The following is an 18194-nucleotide window of genomic DNA, read 5'->3' as shown; positions in this document are numbered from 1 at the left end:
TTGTGTTCTGTGTAAAGTGTTGAATGGGCTCACACAGAAGGACTGACAGGCAGAGATGTTCACAAGACTACCGTTACCGAGAGTGGCATTCAATTGCCGAGCAGAATAGACAAGTGAATCAACAGCCGTGCGAGCAAATAAACAGGGGAGAACTCGTACAGAGTAACGACCACAAGCCCGACTTGATAGGATCACTTGACAAGTCAATGAAACGCGCCCTGAATGAAAGACCCACACAAAACTGCAGTTCCTCTCTTTGTTGAGAGATGACAATGGCAAACCAAAGCGATCCGCTTGCATATTCACTTGATTCACAGGATGGAACGGAGTGCATGTGGGTGTCCCAGCCCAGTTCCCTGGACAGAGACAGGAACAGGCGTAGATAGGACAGGCCCATGTTATGTCCGTAAAACGTTTTGTAATCCCATTAATGGGCCCTGCAACAGTTAATGGGCAAGTGTATTCATAATCCCCCGCCAATTTCGAATTCATTAAAAGCCAATAAAAGTGAAAATTATAACGCAGGTTCGCTCTGCCCTTCCTGAACAGGTGAATCGAGGGGGAGGAGCCCACTTCATTAATGGCATGGCAGAAGACTGCGTGGGAAGCGCAACTCTGAAAGCGAGTAATGAAAGCTAATGAAATAACAATTAATTGAAAAAAGAATGAACGTGCATACTAAGAGCCGGGCATCATCAGCCAGGCCAATGGAATAGTCGACGCTGGAGCTACACCGAGGGCCAAACACAATTTGTTTTAATTAATTGTAGCCACAACCGCAGCTGGCCTACGTTCAAGCTGGTTCGGCCTAGCAGCTTCCCCTATTTAGACGAATTACCAGCAGTTCAGCAAGGGCTTTGGCAGGAACTTAATGTCTGACTTGGCAGCCAAATCCCTGAGTAGGACAAGGAGGGAAGGAGCGAAGGAGCCCGAAGGCTCGGGCTCCAATCAAGCGTGAAATGATTGGCAGACCTCTCTCTGGACGGAGGAGCTGCAGCCCATCAAATATTCACATATGTCGCAGAGCCAAACTATTAGCGTATGGCTATCGATTAAATTTTGCCAGAATGCCCGGTGCCCTCAGCCGGCAGTCCACCAGAGCGTGACAACCACACGATTTGTGGACGTACAAGTAAATGGTACCATAACCAATATTTCTGGCAGCTACTTTCCATTTCGAGGCTCAAGTCTCGGGCCCTGAGATATGGTTTGACATTTAAATATGCGAAGGGGTACAGCAGAGCATAATCGATTGGTGTTTTGTCGCTGTGCCCCAACAGTAATGTGCAGTACGAGGCATCAGCCAGTCGACTCCTCCCAGACTCGACACACTGCCGAAAAGTGTCTTGCGGCAACAGAAAGTTGAACAGAAAAGTTTGGCAAGCTAAGTTGCGCTTATGCTTATGTTTGGGCGAGTATGTAAATGCTGCCGGGAGGCACTGTATCAGTGTCATTGAGGGGTTGAGTGTCTATCTGTCAGTGGGTGTGTGCGTGTGTTTGTGTTAGTGTGTGAACCACAACATGTGTCGTCGGGCGTGAACAAAAGTGCTAAGAAAATTACATTTTACCCACATGTACGGAAGGTTGGGAGGAGGGTAGGCAGGGATAGGAGAGGCCGAATGGGATGCCTCAAGCAGCGACCCGGCCTAATGCCTTAATACACTTAAATTTTCTGTAAATCAGAGGGCTTTCAACTAATTTCCAGGTAGTAACCAGCAACCACAAAGCCTCCGGCAATCGACTTAGCCAAGTCTTAAGAATCACAAGTTACTTGATCCACAGCCCCGTAAACAGCCCAACACACAAGCCTCAGCTTTAGCAGAGTTCTCTTACGTACTCGTAAGGTTACACTGCGTTAGTGTTTTTTTAATGGAAATTTTAAAAAGTAAGCCACCAAGCGTATCCTCTGCCACATGTGTGCGAGCACTTGTACATATGGATATGAATGGATGCGGTTCCCCGTTCCCAGCTCCCAGCTCCCTGTTCCGAGTACCCAGCTTCAGTTACAGTACCCACACCAAGTTTCTTCCCTGTCTCGTGGGTGCCTTGGCTCACTCTCACTCCATGGCAGGTCCTTATGCAAAATTTACATCAACAACAATCGCACTAAACTTTTTTCGCCATATTCCCGTACCCGTAGCTGTATATGTTACACTTTTGTGCCATTTTCATCATAGAAAGAATGCAAAGCAAAAGCGGAGTAAAAATGCGCCAATATACGAGTATAGGCACGGCTCGTAGCGGAAAAAATGCAATTTGTGTGTGCACTTTTTAACGTAGTTTCTACGAGCTCACTCACCCGAGTCCTGGGTGTAAGGATACGAATTCTACCAAACAAATATTTACGTACGGAATTGGGGCAGCCGGAGTCGGCTGTAGAGCCTAGCAGAAGTCCGAAACGACCGGAGTGTAGCGCCACGGGGACACAACTGAGGTGCCGAGCCTGAAGTGGTTCCATTAAACGGAGTCCTCAGAGAGGATTTGCCTGTTAGCTAACAGAGGGTACATGTAGCTGTTAGCTAACAGGGGGTTAATGTTACAAAGAGGTCTAATAATATATTAATGAAACCTAAATTACAGCGATGTGTTTTCAAGAATCATAATTCATGCATAGTCAATTATTCTTGGAGCTTTTATTCTAGTTTTGGAAGTAATTACTTTTCAATTAAAGACACATTTTCAATGCTGTAAAATGAATGAAATTACAAAAAAAAAAAATTAATAAAGGCCGACCGCAATCAAATTGTCACAATTGATGAGAGAAATATTTCTCAGTTATCAAGTGTTCGCCCGAGTGCCCCGACAAATGTGTTCCAATTAATTGGAACTTTAAACAAATGACCACGAAGAACCAACCCCATGGAAAAAGAGGCTCAGCGGAAGAATGAGGGTCGAGGCCGCTCTTCAGGTTGGGGCAGGGCTGGGCAATGGGTCTCTTTAATTGTATGAGTACTTCATCGCATGTCAAATGCATATTTTACCATTAAGCTCCGCAGCTGATGTCCTTGCGCTGGGCGGGTTCTTATTGTTGGCCGCTACTTGGCGCAGTTTTCGAAAACGGATTCCGGAAACCCGGAAGACCCGATGCGGATGGAAGTGCACGGGGAGTGTCTATTGAGAAGTGGACGTGGACAGGCAAACCCACGAAGCGCGGTGCCATCTTCACGTTCACATGTTGATGGGCCCGCACTCTGGCACACAGCTTTTTGTCGCCACTCCACTCTAGAATTTGATGTTTTTTCACGCTAGTTGGCCCCCAGCACCCCCTTGATGTCCCCTCTTTCGTCTTGACTATTGATTTTTACTTGGGAATAAATTGGTTTCGTTTGTCCGTTCTGTGTAGTTGTTGGCATTGGCATTGACATTGGCACGCCCCACACCATTATCTCGAAATCCAGTGCTGGCGAGATATCCCACTCTTTGTGTTTGTCCAAAAGTTTTCCTTTGCAATTATTGTTTGAAATAATTTTTCATTTTGTCGACTGTGCACTGCCCCTCCTTTAACTCTGACACACCATCCGACTGACCATCGCAAATGGCCGGAACGGAACTATTGTTATTAATACCGTCAGCGAGCGTCTTTCCCCATTCACGTCTTTCCTCTTTCTTTGGAAAGAGGAGTGCGAAAAAAATTGCACACTGAATGAAAAGTGAGCCGGACGAAAAGGCTATTAAAGTCTAGGGCCCCAGAAGTATTTTTAAAGAAATTTCACTTCCAGGCAAACATTATTAATAAAATCGTACGAGCAGTGCTTAGGCAGTGCACGTTCTCAGTTTTGTCTTAATTGAAATGGTAGTCGCTCCGGATAGTGCCACTTGTCTGGGGCCACTCAGGATCCGCTCCTTGTCACTTTCGAGCACTCGCTCGCATATTTTGGCATATACTTACGTGACACATGCCGTGACCATGTTCCGAGGCCCGCAAACAAAGTAATTTTTTCCCACTTTCCCACTTTGTTCGCCGGTGGTTCGGGGCGGCTTAAGTATGGACATGTAGCTATTGGACCCGTTCCCGGCAAATAGAAAGGTAGCCCGAACACTACGTAAATATATTTACATTCTATCTGTCCACCCTGGGCGTGGGGAGTGAGACTCGGGATTGGGGCCACGCAGGGAGCTGAATGCGCTACAGTTGGTTGAATTATGGGCAAATAAACGACGAGCGGAGAAGCTAATTTTGTGCATAGTTTATACGCTCTATAAAAATAAATTGCAGGGGTACTGAGCTTAGGGTTATTGCCCCATTTATTTGATGCTGTTATATATGGCTCTTATCCTGGAGAAGGGCACAGGGCTATCGAGACATGTTCTTGAAAGGCTTTGTGGATTTTGTGTGGTGGGATTCCAGCCGATTTGGTATTAAATAAGGCACAAAATGAGGTCGCCATTGGTTTTCACAGAAGAAAGGGTTTCAGTTCAGCTATTTTTTATTTGTACACAAGTCAAAATCCCTGCAAAATCATAATACTCCTCTCCAAAGGGTGTGCAAAAAGGGAGCCCGTTTTACAACGCATTTAAAATTAGATTTTAAACAAAATGATAAATAAAAGTTTTTGATTACACAGCAGCATTGTGTTGTCGTCAGCAACCCGAAGCCTGAAGCACCTGTGTTAAGTGGCGAGCGCAGAGGCTACAAGGATCCACTGTACCCACACCACAGTCCGGGAATCACAGCCCGTACGGAAGAACGAGGTTTTCTGTGGCAATGAAAATTTACATTAATTTTGGTAGAGACCAATATGAAAGCCCAAAATGGAGGAATATGTGTTGTACCCGTATCTTCAATAGCACCTTCCACATTGCTCCAACTATCTCTCCGTATCTCCGAAATCATTTTAATTAACTACTCATGTTCGGAGATGAGCGTACCTAATTGATATGGGGAGGACTGGGAGCAGTCTACATCCTGAGTGGCCCCGAATCCACGCACACTTCAATGGAGCTTTGTGCGTATTAGATGGAAGTTCTTTGTCAGGGTCTTCTGCCGAGTGTGTGTGGTGCCTCTAAATGTCTTAATGAATTTCCATTTCCAGCAGGCTCTCATGGAATTCCCGGCAAGGAAATCACAGTAGAAGGAGATATTAACATGCCTCATGTCAAACGGTAATGGGAAGCCAGCTACGCTACCATATTTTGTCCCCTGCACACTGCAACCATCCTCTAATTCTAGGTCTTCAGATTGGTAGGGCTTGCGTTTGGTTATACATATGTACATCCATGGGTATATGTTCTCTATGGGTACTTTCGTTTGCCTTTGAGCTCGGAAAATTGTGTGAATGTGCGGTGACAGCTGAGCAGAGAGTGGCGGAAATCTCAGCTCATCCGCTGTAAACATAAATGTTGGTTTATTTCCGACACGGGGGAAGAAGATTGATTGCGAAGGCGCTGATGCTTGTCAGAAACAAGTGTTCTACCGCTGCTTCATATGTCTTCAGAATTCCAGTGTATAAGTTCAACTCCATCGGATGTCTATCTGAAACGCACCTCAATCGTACAACTCTGATCAAATTTTTGTAATATTGAAAAAGAAATTCGGACTAGAGTTGAGCCACTGTACCAGCGTGCTTGGCTTCATTGGCATCCAAAGTAGTGCTCATATAAAATATTCAATATCAACCACAAGCCACACAGTGATGGGCTTTGTCTGCTGTCTTGGGCTTTTATAAGCCCACTAATTAGGTTTCGCCTCGACGCGAATTGGATTGGCTGCGAATCATGGAAATTAACACCAGCTGATGCTTATCGTGGCAGCTTACGCTCGTATAAACGTTGGTTTACTTTGATGGAATGGGATATGTGGCGGGGTGAATAGGTTATCCGGGAGACACTTAGGCAAACTTAAGACTACGGAGAGAGACCAGATCTAGATCTGCTGGGCACGAACAGCGCGATCGGCTAGCTCCTCGGGCGTGGGATGCTCCTGAATGAAGCGGATGGACTGTAGGATGGCCTCTGGGATAGGTGGAGGGGTGGGCAGCAGCTCCGACTGAGGGCGGAAGCCGTTCTCGTCGGCCTCATAGGTAACCTGGACGGGAATACCTTCGGGCGAGATGTAGGAGTATGAGCCGCGGGCTCCCACTCCGCCCAGGCCCTGTTCTCCAAAGGCAATGCCACTGGCCTGCTCCACACTGTAGCCGTATGTTCCATCCGTGTCCGCGTTGGACAGGAACTTCGTAATAGTATCATCGTTGATGGGGGCGGCCAGGGCGCATCCCACAAGTGCGGCAAGGAGCAGCTGTTGGCGAGGAAGCAAGGAAGTCAATTAAATCGTTCCCCATTCGGATGCAGTCTCTGTTATCCACTTACGAGCTTGTACATGGTGCTGCTGGGCTGGGGACTCTGACGTTACTACTGTGCCACTCGACCGTCCGTTTACTATTTATAACGCTCGGATAGACGAAGCAACTCCCCTGTCATTGCCCCTGTAGTCTCCAAATCCGAGCATTTAAATAAGCCGAGCTGCAGACTCTAACCCATATTTTAGCAATCAAACAGCTTTCGGCAACACGCTTTCATTCATTAATGGAAGCCCCGCGGGAAGGTATTGCGAATACTGTACACTCTTTGTGCGTTTAACCATTGAAAAGTATCAAACATAATACAATTATTGCAGACAGAATTACAAAGTTTGTTTCTAGTAAGGGAGCTTTTCTAGCCCTTTGGTTTCTATTAAAATTAAACAATTATATCTATAAGCGACATATAATCATAAGCAAGCTGGGTCGGTATCTTAGCTTCCGGATAAGTGGCATGCCCTGATATACACCGTAAGGGTAAGATGGAGCAGATGAAACAACCTAAATGCATCAAAACCAAACTTAAAATCAAATCTTTTGAACGGAAAAAAACAACAATCCGTATCGATATTATCGACAACAAGCGGAGACATTAACAATAGCAATAGCAACAATTTCTTAATTTAATCAACACAAAAACAAAATTTAAATTGCAACATTTCTCGAAGCAGTATGAGATGCGCAGCGCCATGATTTGCATAATACTGATTTGATATACAATACAATGGGAGTAACAAAGAAAAGCGCGCATTTATGAACTTTAAGTTTAATTTCCCTTACATTTTGTTTGGAGCGAAGCCCACTTAAAGGGCAACCTCAAAGAGAGACTCGAACCGAGATGCATGCTGGTTGGCAGCTGGGACCCGAGCAACTGGAAGCTAAGGGCTCGGCCATATGCTTTGGTAGACGATGGCACTGGAGCTGGATCTGATGCTGTAGTAGAGGCATTCATAGTATAAACAACAATATTAAATTGTATTTTTCTTTTATTACATTATTATTATCTCTGGCAATAAATGTCAACGTCAGCCGAGCCGACAATGGACACGCAGCCAAGCGGCCCAGGAGCATGTTGATGTTGATGTGGATGTATGTGAGGGGTCTATTCTACGAGCATGTACATTTATACAATGTGTGTGAGTGTGTGTGTGAGTGGGGAGAGAGGATGTAGTTCAGCTGGTGTTCACTCTGGTACTGAGGATGGTGCTGGTGTTGGTATTGGCTGCTGGTGCTGTTTTCTGGATGCTTTGACTATGCAAACAGACATGACATGACAGTGTCACACACTCTCCCACTAGCTGGGGGCGGGAATAACTTAAACCTTCCTCTCATAGGGTAGACCAGAGGCTGCTGCTGGCGCAGAGGCCGGAGCGAGCAGAGAGCCCACTGGCAGCTGCTGTGACTGTCCCTGTCCCTGTTGCAGATATTGTTTGCCCTGCTCTGCACCATGACCATGGCCGTGACCGTGGTGGTCGTGCTGGTCGTGGTGCTCGTACTCCTCGTTCTCCTCTGGGTGGTTGCGGATCCACTCCAGCGACTTGAGAATGGCCTCCGGGATGGGTGGCGGTGTAGGCAGATGCTCACCCTGAGGCTGGAAGCCATTCTCGTCGGCCGTGTATGTCAGCTGGATAAGCTGGCCCTCGGGGCTGTAGTACTGGGAGGAGCCGGAGGCGTAGTAGCCGCCTACTCCCTGCTCCTGCTGCGCAATGCCGTTGGTCGTCTCGAACTGGTAGTTGTAGCTGCCGTCCTCCTGCTTCAGCTCGTTGACAAAGCTGCGGATCTCAGCGTGGGCATCTGCCGAGTCCGAGGGAAGCGCCAGCACTCCGGCCATTAGAACGGATGCGGCAGCAACAAGTACAGCAACGTGCTGCAAGAGGTTATAAGTGGAGAATGATGATGGTTTAGGTGTGCTCCGGGCAAAGGATGTTTCCTTGACTTACGATCTTTGACATTTTCGCCTGGCTTAGGTTGAGATTTGGTTTATGGTCTATTGCTGTTTTAACCCTAAGAGCTGAGCTGTGTTTGATGCCTCAGTGCCCTCGACATGCCACTTATATAGCCTGGAAATCTTAAATCTGAAATCTGATTGGATATGCAACGAAAGTGAGGAAAGTGAGTGTGTGCACCCATTAGATATGATGTGCTGATGATGATGATGATGGGGTTCCATCAACACATCACCCTGCCATACACTCTATCGCCACATTTGGAGTTTGTAGCCGAAAGCCAGCAACGGTTGCAACGCCAATTATCTCTGCTCGGATCGGCTCTAGGTGGATGGGCTCGGGCAATCAACAACCATTTCCATTAATGCCTCGCCGAGTGAAAACGAAACCTCAACAACGAAACTCTGACCTGTCCAGATGAACCGTCCTCTGGTCCACTGCGGTTCAAGAAACTCTTTCGACTGCTCTCCGCTGCAGGCTCTTGAGTAATTAAGTGTTTGAGTTAATTCATTAATTATCTATGAATAACTACGCCGCTTCTGCATGTATCAGTATCTGTTTCTGGCACATATAACACAAGCTGCGGGGTATACGCAATTTGTAATGCGTTCCGCGATTCCCATAAATGTATTATGCTGCAGAGCGTGGCACAATATGAGAAGGTCGAGATAAGTGGCCGCAATAATGAGATATGGACTCCCCACCCATTCTGTGAGTGGGTTAGTGCGTCAGGCGTGAAATGTCTGCTGGAACATACACATAACTTCACTCAATGAATTGCTTGCTAATTTACAACCGACTGCAGAGAGATGCTAATCGACGGGGAGTCGAGCCCAGTCCAGTCCCGCCCGCAGCTTCACTTCACTCAAATTCGAGTTCATTGAACAGGTACAGACAAATCACATTTCAATTTCAGTTTAAGTTCGTGGAAATTCCATGCGAATTCGGCCACTCTGATATGTAGGTCAGAAAATCCTATTTTGGGAAAAAGGAGTTACGCGGGGACCAAGCCAGGGAGACTACTTCGCTGCAAGCTACTTTCAAAATAAGAAACCGACTTTACTGCTTCTTTTAAATAGAATAAAATATAATAGCCTCGAATGAATGTATCTGTCATAATGTTATTCGATCAGCCAGCAATAAAACTTGAGTTTTTGATCTTAGACTAAATGCAAATCCGAATGATGCGCCCATTAAACATAATTTGTCAAAACGCTGCTTTGAATTCCTCAAAGCTTTGCTTGCGTTGCCCACGAGTGAAATCAATTATCTTTAACACGTCTTCGCAAATTTGGGCAACCAAATGAATGGCCAAACCATTCCAACTAATCCTGATTGGGCGGAGGGGCAGGACGGTCTTGAAACATGCAAATTGAATCAAGTTTTGATTAAAAATCCATCAGCGGCGAATATTGTTCCAACCAGAAATAATGCGCGTGCACGCGGGAGTACATATATTAAATGATGGAAGCGAAACAATTGAGTTATTCAATAAAGCCCTGTGCTAATTGAAATTGGGACTGCAATTGGCATTGCGGGTGGGTGTTAAAATCCCCGGATAGATAGACGACGACTTGCGGCACCGAACCGAATCGAAATGAAAGTTGCAACTACTGGTACAGGCAATTATTGAAAGCACATTTCGTCTCAATCAATCGAAGGTCGTTGCCGAAAGATTTTCGAAAGTCGTTGACTTTGTTTCGTCGGCTATCAATAAAAACCCCCAAGGGACCGACCTTCCACGCCCAACGCCAACGCCAACGCCAAACGCCGAGATTAAGCACCAAGCGCAAGCCCAAAGCGCTCTGGCGTTGGACCAGAGATCTGAAACTGTTACATCGGGAGCTGCCTAGATGGGAATACGAGATGAGACGTGTTTGTATGAGACGAAATGCCTAAAACTAATGAATGGAGCTGCATAAATAGCCCATAAAGGTGGCCAGCAAGTCTGCGGTCGCCGTTGAATGGAAATCAACTTTTTTGTCAGCGGAAAAAGTGCGAGTTGCCTCTCAATATGTTGACAATATTTTAATTCATTTGCTAAATGTCTAAACTAAAACTCAAATGCCAATACAGCTACCCTGCCCCAATCTGTGGCGGCTGTGAAGCTCGTCTCTGCCTGGTGGTCGTATAATAAATACTTTTCAAGACCTGAAGCAGATTCGCCTGGCTGACCTTCATCGGGACTTAACTGGACTGGAAGGCAATTGTCGCTACCACCGAATGTGGGTCAATTAATGTAGAGCAGGTGATGTCCAAAGATTCGGCTCGTCGCTTCCTTTTCAGCGCACTCTTCAGCATTTACTCTTTTTCGCTGTCGCAGTTCCTAGTCCCACAGGTTAATGCGCGTAAATATGGAGTGATGCCCTAATGGATGCAAGAGGCGGATGGCCTGAGGAAGGTCGAGCGGCAGAGTCAGAGAAAGAGGCAGAGACAGAGTCAGTCGGTTTACTAAGTACAGCGGAAGCGGCTTAAGGCGCAAGGAAATGCCATCGAAACGCAACAACTTTTGCTTTCATTTAAAGCCGCCCAAGCGGCAGGCACCGGACAATTGTGCCGGGCGACTCAAAAAAAAAGAAACCGAATTGCCGCACAGCCGGTTTCGAGCATAAAAGCCAAAAGCAACACCGAAAGGGCCAACAAAAACAGAGAGCAGAAAAAAACAGATAATTCCGATGCTCCTGCTGCTGCTGATGCTGCTGATGTCGATGCCGCCAGCACATTCACTTTTCTCCAGGCCCTGTCCCTGTCCCAGTCCCAATGCCAGTTTCATTTCCAGTCTCAACTTCAATCTGAGTATGAGTCTTAGTCCGTCCAGAGGCGGTTTGTTGCCAACCAACCCATGTATTTGTAAAATGCGAACACAAATCTTATAAGCGAAACAGCATGCGCTGTCGATGATTTTGTGTCTGCTTTTTGGGGGCACTACTTAGTGATGGGGAAACGCCATCGAGGCTGACTAGGCACACACGTCCACGTGTAGGCCAACGTCCACAGAAAAGACGAAGCAGGACCTTTAATGTGAGCTTAAGAAGGCAATTTGATCTGATGCATAACAAATGGATCATTCATTTCACAAAACTCTGAGCTTAATTGAGTTTATTGTGCTTAATGGAGTGAGGAAATGTTACCTTGTAATAAGAATAAGATTAGTCTTCAATAAAGAAGACAACATACACACACAACATTTGTGAACCAAACTTTACTATGATTGTAAGTTTGGTCAAAGAAGGAGTCAAGCTGACGGTTATTCAAACCTCCTTCGAAACTGGTACTCTTATACTAAAATGTATGTTAAGGATTTAAGGGGTTTTAAGAGCACATCGCAGAAAGAGGCAGACAAAGGATAGGTTTTCAGATAAAACCTTTATGGCTTTAAGTGCATATTTGTTACCTCTGATTCGTGCTATTATTGAGTGATAAGCTACGTGAGCCACGTGAAGCACGCCCACGATGCCACATCCCGATTATTCCTATCAAAACTTAATACAAACTTGGCCCCAAACTTCCCTCGCCGGAAACACTGCCTCACTTTCGGACATCAGCCAATGCTCCAATGCCGGCCATGGCAAGGTCGTTCGTCTGCTGCAAAGTTGTGGTTGTGGCGAGGAAGGTTATGGCTGAGGGGACCTCTGGCTGCGCTTCTTCTTCGTGGCTTCCCTTATTCAGATTTGGGGTGCCGGGGCCCTGGATGATTTTGTAATAAATGAATGAGTTGACCTAGCATGTGAGAATCTTAATCGATTTACGCGATTCCACAAACGATTTATTATAAAGTTTCGCATATGATTTTACAAAAATGTTTTGTGGGTTTCCGTTTCCATACAGCATTATAAATGATCGGTTCCTGAAACTAGACAGATGGGACATTTCTTTAAGGACTAAACCTTATTCAATCTCCTGGCTACTTTCAAAAAATTGTCTGCTTACGCACGAAAGCATTTTAAATCTGCCAGTAGGGGCAAGACCAATGTCGAAATGCAGTATTTGGCCAATTGCACTATAAATCGTGCTAAATACTCCACAAACGCCAACTATTCAATACTCAATATTCGAGGAGGTGCTAATGAAAAGTTATCCCCTACACAGCACAGCCGCATACACAGAACTCGGAATTGATTAACCGGCCAAAAATTGACAGCAGCTGAGACCAAAGGAAGCAACGAAATTTATGATCGCTCTGCCGAAAACCAATCACCAAAAAAAATATGTAGCGACGGAAGAGAAGAGTCGGACCTGGGCTGGGTCTTGGTGTTGGTAGGGTCGGGTTTGGTTGTGAGGGCAGTTCATGTTCAATGCTGAAAATTATAAAAGTTGTTGTTGCCGTGCGTCGCCGAGTTGAGGTGCGCTGTGGAATGAAATGATTGGCGTGCCAAAATGCTATAAATGCGCCGCCAGACCAATTCAGTCACATTCATTCTCGTTGCGAGTTCCAAGTGACAACAAGTCGGCCAGTCCAATCCCACCACATCCAAAATGAACAAGTTCGTAAGTGGAGTGCCCTAGTGGAGGAGTTTCGGGTGCCATTCTTACCACCTCTTTTCCAATCAGCTCATCTTAGCAGTCGCCTCTCTTGCCATTGCCTGCGTCCAAGCACGTCCGGATGCATATGACGCTGCAGCCGAGACCCGGGAGTACAAGAGCGACTTGAAGGAGGACGGTACTTACAGCTACCAGTACCAGACCTCCAACGGCATTGCCGGCCAGGAGTCGGGAGTGGGCGGATACTATGCCAGCGGCTCTACAGCGTACTACGCCCCCGACGGCCAGCTAGTCCAGCTGACGTACACTGCCGATGAGAACGGCTACCACCCCGTCGGTGCCCATCTGCCCACGCCGCCACCAATCCCCGCTGCCATCCTCAAGTCCCTGGAATACATTCGCACGCATCCCCACCAGGAGCAGCGTCAGGGTCAGGGTCAGGGACGGTTCTAAGTGTCGGTTGGAACGGAGAGTGCGAGCGAGAAATTGTTGTACTATGTACTTTATTCGAGTTAGTTCTAGGCCATTTGAAAATAAATATCGCTACAGATACAAAACACTTTCAAAAAAAATGTTACTCATTGTAATCACACTGTGCAACATCGACTGGAGAAATAATTAAATAGATAGCTTATATTTTGAATTTGAAAAAATAGCGCCAAGTCCTTTAGGAGCGATTTCGGCAGAGTTGAATGTTGTATATCGATAGGAAAAGAAAAGGCGCCTACGTATGTAAACGTAATTCAAATAAATGAATGAGAGCTGATAAAATACCACACAACATGCCACATATGTACATACATAAAAATAGATTTTGAGTAAGAATTTGCTTCCTTGTGAAAACTCGATCCGAATATAAAGATCGGGGTGTACGATTAATATGTGTGCCTACTAAATACATATGTACATATGATAGAGCTGTTTCGGAAGACACAAAACTTTCCTCGTCAGCGACCTTTAGCTTTTCAATTAATGAAAATATAATTGAGCTTTTTCACATATTTATGTAGCCGAGGAAGACACTCAGCAACAAGTACCTTTACCACGTGGGATAAAATATTAATGTTGCTCATGCATTACCACAAAGTGCATTACGTTGGCGTTTGGATTTATTCCTTTCACTTTAGCCACTGTAATGCGCTTTATTACCCTATCCTCCCCACCCACGATGCTATGGTACTTGAATTTAAATTAATTGTGATTTGAAATTTAACGACATAATGGTCGGCCCGGAACTGAGCCGGGTCGGCTCAGATCAGCTGGAGGTTGCTATTCACAACGATTTCCAGATTTATTTATTGTTTAGTTTTTTTCAGTGTGACCATGAGCGTTACCTAAATGTAAATATCGAGGAAAATTCGGTATATTTGGTTATATTAGGTATAATTTGGTATATTTGTTGAAAATACATACTACTATCTACATATGTTTTTTTATTTACTTTACATGATATAATTACATACTATTTACTTAGCAGATGACTCTACCACTTTACTTAATACATATTAAGAGCCTTAGCGTGAAGATATTAATGAATTGTATAAGCCTTACTTAAACTTATTTACGATAAGCTTTCACCGGGAAAAATGCAAGCAGTGGTCTTTACTATTATGAGTATACTTGGAATACTCGATTACATTTGCGTGTAACAGCACATTTTTGCACTATTCTGAACATGATTGAATTTCAAATATAGTGCTGTAATCGTTTTTAGGCGGCCTGGCACTCGTAAGTTAGGAGTTTTTTTGTGTCTTATTAAGAGCCTAACCTAACTTAACCTGGTAAACGAACACGGTACTTCTTATAGCATCAAAAGGTTTTTTATTTACTTTGATAGCAGACGCGCGGCAGTGAAATGGCTATAACACTGATTACTTAACATGCTTTTCTTAACATGCCAGTGGATTCACTTTTCTTGGATTACATGCTCAAGAAAAACAATTTAATTTATGTTTATTGGAAACTATTCAGCTTAACTATAAACAAAGTAGAAAAACACTTTTAGCTTAATTTAAAATGCATTCAACGCACATTAAAGCAAAAGTGATCTTTTACATTCAAATAACATGCTACTGGATACACTTGACTGCTACAATTGACTTGCGAAATGTAATCTCTTAAATATAATTTCCTTTCTTCCATAGTTCCATATTTTCTTTATTCTTTACATATTTTGAAAACATGGTGGAGTTTAACTTTTTAGGAATATAAGTAAATATTTTAACGATTTTAAAATGCATTAAACAGCAAAAGAAACCGCGGATTTGGAACAGCTGATCAGTTAACATGCTACTGGAATCCACTGCTGGAACTGGTTGAGGGATCAGTCCGAAATTTAACAGCGCAAGCTTGCCGTTACTTAAGTTAATTTCGAGCGCTCAAACGCAACGGTTATACGCCAGGCATTCGGTTAGGTCGGTGGGACAGTGAGAAATACGAGCAGTTAATAAACAAAGTGGATGTGCAGCGGTGTACTCGGCCAGTACTCCGCTTTTACATTTCTCGGTTTTTGTTGTTGTGGCAGTACTCTCGTTGGTATTACCTGAATTTTTGGGCTCTTTGGCGGCTGCGCGGCCTCAAGTTCTGTGCGCAGTCGTAATCGTAGTTGTCGGCACGGTTGCATTTTCAATAAACGCGTTTGCTATTGGCACGCCGCGTGGGCGCCATGTGCATGTGCATGTCTATGCAGGTCCGCGTCCGTGTCGGTGCCTCGTGTGTGCATTAGCTAATGTATTTGTATTGCTAATTAAACAACAACCACACAGAAGCAGTAGCAGCATTAAGCAGCAGCAGCAGAAGTAGTAGAATCAGCAGCAAGAGCGACTGCATCGCAATAACAACATCAACTAGAAACGATAACTCCGACAAAAGCGAAACAAAGTGCCAGATAGTGGTGATAACCGAAAACCATTTTTCATTCACAAATTGGATCAGCGCGATATCCACAACAGGTGTTGGCCAGCAGGTTTCCCAATCAACTTAATTTCATATGGTAAGTTTTACATTTGTTTAACGATATCTTGAGCCCGGTGCTGTTATCAGGTGTCCGTTGTCCACTTACCACCGTCCGACCACCGACCTACTAAGCACCTATTTTGTTTCCCTATTAACGGCGATCAGCCTCGAGCAGCTGAGACAATATTTATCAGCTTTCGAGGCACTGGGCTTTCCAGGGAGAAAAGCGATCAAAACAAAACTAGATCAATTACGCGATAGCTACGATAGGTATGATAAGACGAGACTCTTCATGACGCCTGTGGCCTGTTGACTTCATGTCAAATTTTCTGTAAGCGAAATAAGTTACACTAGTTAAAATCATTATTTTCATGGTGCTTTTGTTCAATCTTTCAAATCGTTCCAAGTCATTTACTTACAAAACTGATTCAATAAAGTGGTGCCCTTAGTATCTCAGTAGTATTTGAACATCCGAAGTAATCGCAAGACAAATAAACAATGAACTGTCTTAAATAGTTTGAGTAGACCCAGTTAGGTCCATGCTTTATCTGTGAGTGCCTGTGATATTGAAATCGTAACTGTGTTAAAGTTTGCCGTTTGCAGTCGGGTTTTTATTTCGATCCTCATGCCCGTAGGGGAACTAGAAGCAATATATTTCTGATCTTTGCCGATACAAATTAGAATCTTAACGACGAGGAGGCGAGACCGAGACCGAGACCGAAACCAAGAACAAGTGGGGCTGCTACCTGCTACCTGCTTTGCCGATTCCGAGAAGTGCTTATGCTCATGATATGCCCCAATCTGGGTGCCCACCCCTAAGGGGCGAGAGAAATCTCCGCCAACTCTTCAAAGCGAAGCGGCTTAATTCCAATTGATTTCAGTTTCTTTTTTCTTTTTATTCTGACGTTTCTGCTTCTTATTTTTTGTTTTGGCAAACAATTTGAAGTGTCAATTTGTGTTTATAAAACTAAAATTATTTATCAAGCACAGGCCATCGCATGTGGGCAGCGCAAACAGTTAAAAGAAAGAAATAAAATGCAAGCGCACACATTCGCATAGATCTCCCAGTACGAACGCGTGGATATACATCTCACCAGCACTGTTGGCTGGCTGGCTGCAAAGTCAATTGCCAAATATGGCGGACTTGTTTGTGTGTGGTTTAATGTCACACTCGCACACACACACACACACTCGTATCTAAACACCACTCGTGGATGGCGATGGAGGGAGATAAGTATAACTCTATGCTTGTCAATACCTGAGCATTGAAAAAGGAAATACAACTACTTGTTTCACCAAAAACGCGGATAAATAGTCACCCAACGCGACGATTCGCTGCAAAGCCTTTCCTTTGGCTCTTTCCATAAATATTGAAATTTGCATGCGTCCAAATAAATTTATTTTCTAATTGTTATCTAAGCTGGCTGCCCTATAAGGCGCTCGGCCCAATCATGGGATGAGTGCGCAGGGCCACCCAACACAGATTACAAAAGAGCTAAAGCGGCACCGCGTTCGCCGCGTCAGCATTAGCAGGAAACTCACTCTGACTAATCGGGGAACTTGACTAATTGAGGTGCTCACTCCATCAGAACAGCATCTGGAAAATATTCCGCAACATCTTCAATCAAATGCATTCCTAAGTAAACTGCTAAAATCCAGACTGTTTCTTTTTTTAAACAAAAAAATTAATTATTATACCTTTCAGACCTGTAAAATCTGCACGTTATTTTAACTCATTTGATTACTGTAATAGTGAATGAATACCCTATTAAACCTGTTCAAGTTTTGGATTACATACAATTGAAATTTCGAAAGTTAAATGTTTTCCCTAACAAGAATATGATCTAAATTCTACGTTTGTTAAATCTTTAATGTAGCTCCATTCCTTAGGGCCCCACTTCCACCTTATGCAATACTGCCTTTTTCAATTATTTTACGTCACCAAGCCAAATCGAGAATACTAATAAAGATCGCAGCTCTCGAAGCGGCTCCGTAGCGTAACACGCTGAACAACCTACGATTGGAACGGCAGACAGCGTTCTTTGCATTGGCGGGACAGCTGCTGCTGCTGCTGTTGCTGCCGCGTGGAAACCAACCGAGCAACAACCAAGTGCAGCCAACACCAATCCGAAGTAGTGGCTCAACCTGAGGCAGCAGCAACCGCTTATTTAATATGCAAATGTGCGCATAAAAGCAATTCATTGCAGGGAGCTCAAGGGGGGAGTGGAATCGAGAGCCGCGATATTTGTTAAACAATAAATAAATGGCAAAACGTATCTTCATACGATATTTTATGTGTGTGTGTGTGTGAGAATAATTACTATTCAGCAGCTAAAGGGAGGATGCGCAGCCGCAGCCGTCAGTTGGCAACCGTATCGCGTTTTTTCATTATTTTTAATTTCAAATTCAGTTCTTTGAGCCAACCCACGCCCACGAAGCACCAATGATTTGATGTAGAAATAGGCGATAATTACGAGAGCACAACGCGCCGTATGAGTAATTTTCAGCTCGCAAT

General features: G+C 44.6%; 4 protein-coding genes across 5 annotated transcripts in view; 2 read left to right on the top strand and 2 right to left on the bottom strand.

Annotated features, from left to right (window-relative positions):
- Positions 1-5739: 5739 nt before the first annotated feature.
- LOC117579456 (pupal cuticle protein Edg-78E) lies at positions 5740-6391 on the bottom strand. The gene is made up of 2 exons (XM_034265343.1): positions 6307-6391; positions 5740-6235 (listed from the first exon to the last, which is right to left on the bottom strand). Exons 1-2 carry the CDS (start codon positions 6316-6318, stop codon positions 5864-5866), a joined length of 384 nt encoding a protein of 127 aa, XP_034121234.1. The 5' UTR covers positions 6319-6391; the 3' UTR covers positions 5740-5863.
- A 917-nt stretch (positions 6392-7308) lies between these two features.
- Positions 7309-8299, bottom strand: LOC117579463 (pupal cuticle protein Edg-78E). The gene is made up of 2 exons (XM_034265351.1): positions 8237-8299; positions 7309-8163 (listed from the first exon to the last, which is right to left on the bottom strand). The coding sequence occupies exons 1-2, from the start codon at positions 8246-8248 to the stop codon at positions 7612-7614; spliced, it is 564 nt and encodes a 187-aa protein (XP_034121242.1). The 5' UTR covers positions 8249-8299; the 3' UTR covers positions 7309-7611.
- Positions 8300-12663: 4364 nt separating this feature from the next.
- On the top strand, positions 12664-13280 carry LOC117579473 (pupal cuticle protein Edg-78E). Its single transcript, XM_034265364.1, has 2 exons — positions 12664-12730; positions 12794-13280. The coding sequence occupies exons 1-2, from the start codon at positions 12719-12721 to the stop codon at positions 13175-13177; spliced, it is 396 nt and encodes a 131-aa protein (XP_034121255.1). The 5' UTR covers positions 12664-12718; the 3' UTR covers positions 13178-13280.
- Positions 13281-15075: 1795 nt separating this feature from the next.
- LOC117579040 (FH2 domain-containing protein 1) overlaps positions 15076-18194 on the top strand; it is a 29893-nt gene continuing 26774 nt past the window's right edge. Inside the window, exon 1 of one of the 2 annotated variants that reach the window (XM_034264735.1) lies at positions 15076-15716. The gene's annotated coding sequence lies outside the window, so the exon portion shown is untranslated. The remainder of the gene's footprint in view (positions 15717-18194) is intronic. The other variant, XM_034264734.1, reaches the window with a different exon arrangement.

The sequence above is a fragment of the Drosophila guanche genome, unplaced genomic scaffold, assembly GCF_900245975.1.
Source record: "Drosophila guanche unplaced genomic scaffold, DGUA_6, whole genome shotgun sequence".
NCBI lineage: Eukaryota > Metazoa > Arthropoda > Insecta > Diptera > Drosophilidae > Drosophila > Drosophila guanche.
This window is presented reverse-complemented; position numbering and strand designations above follow the sequence as displayed.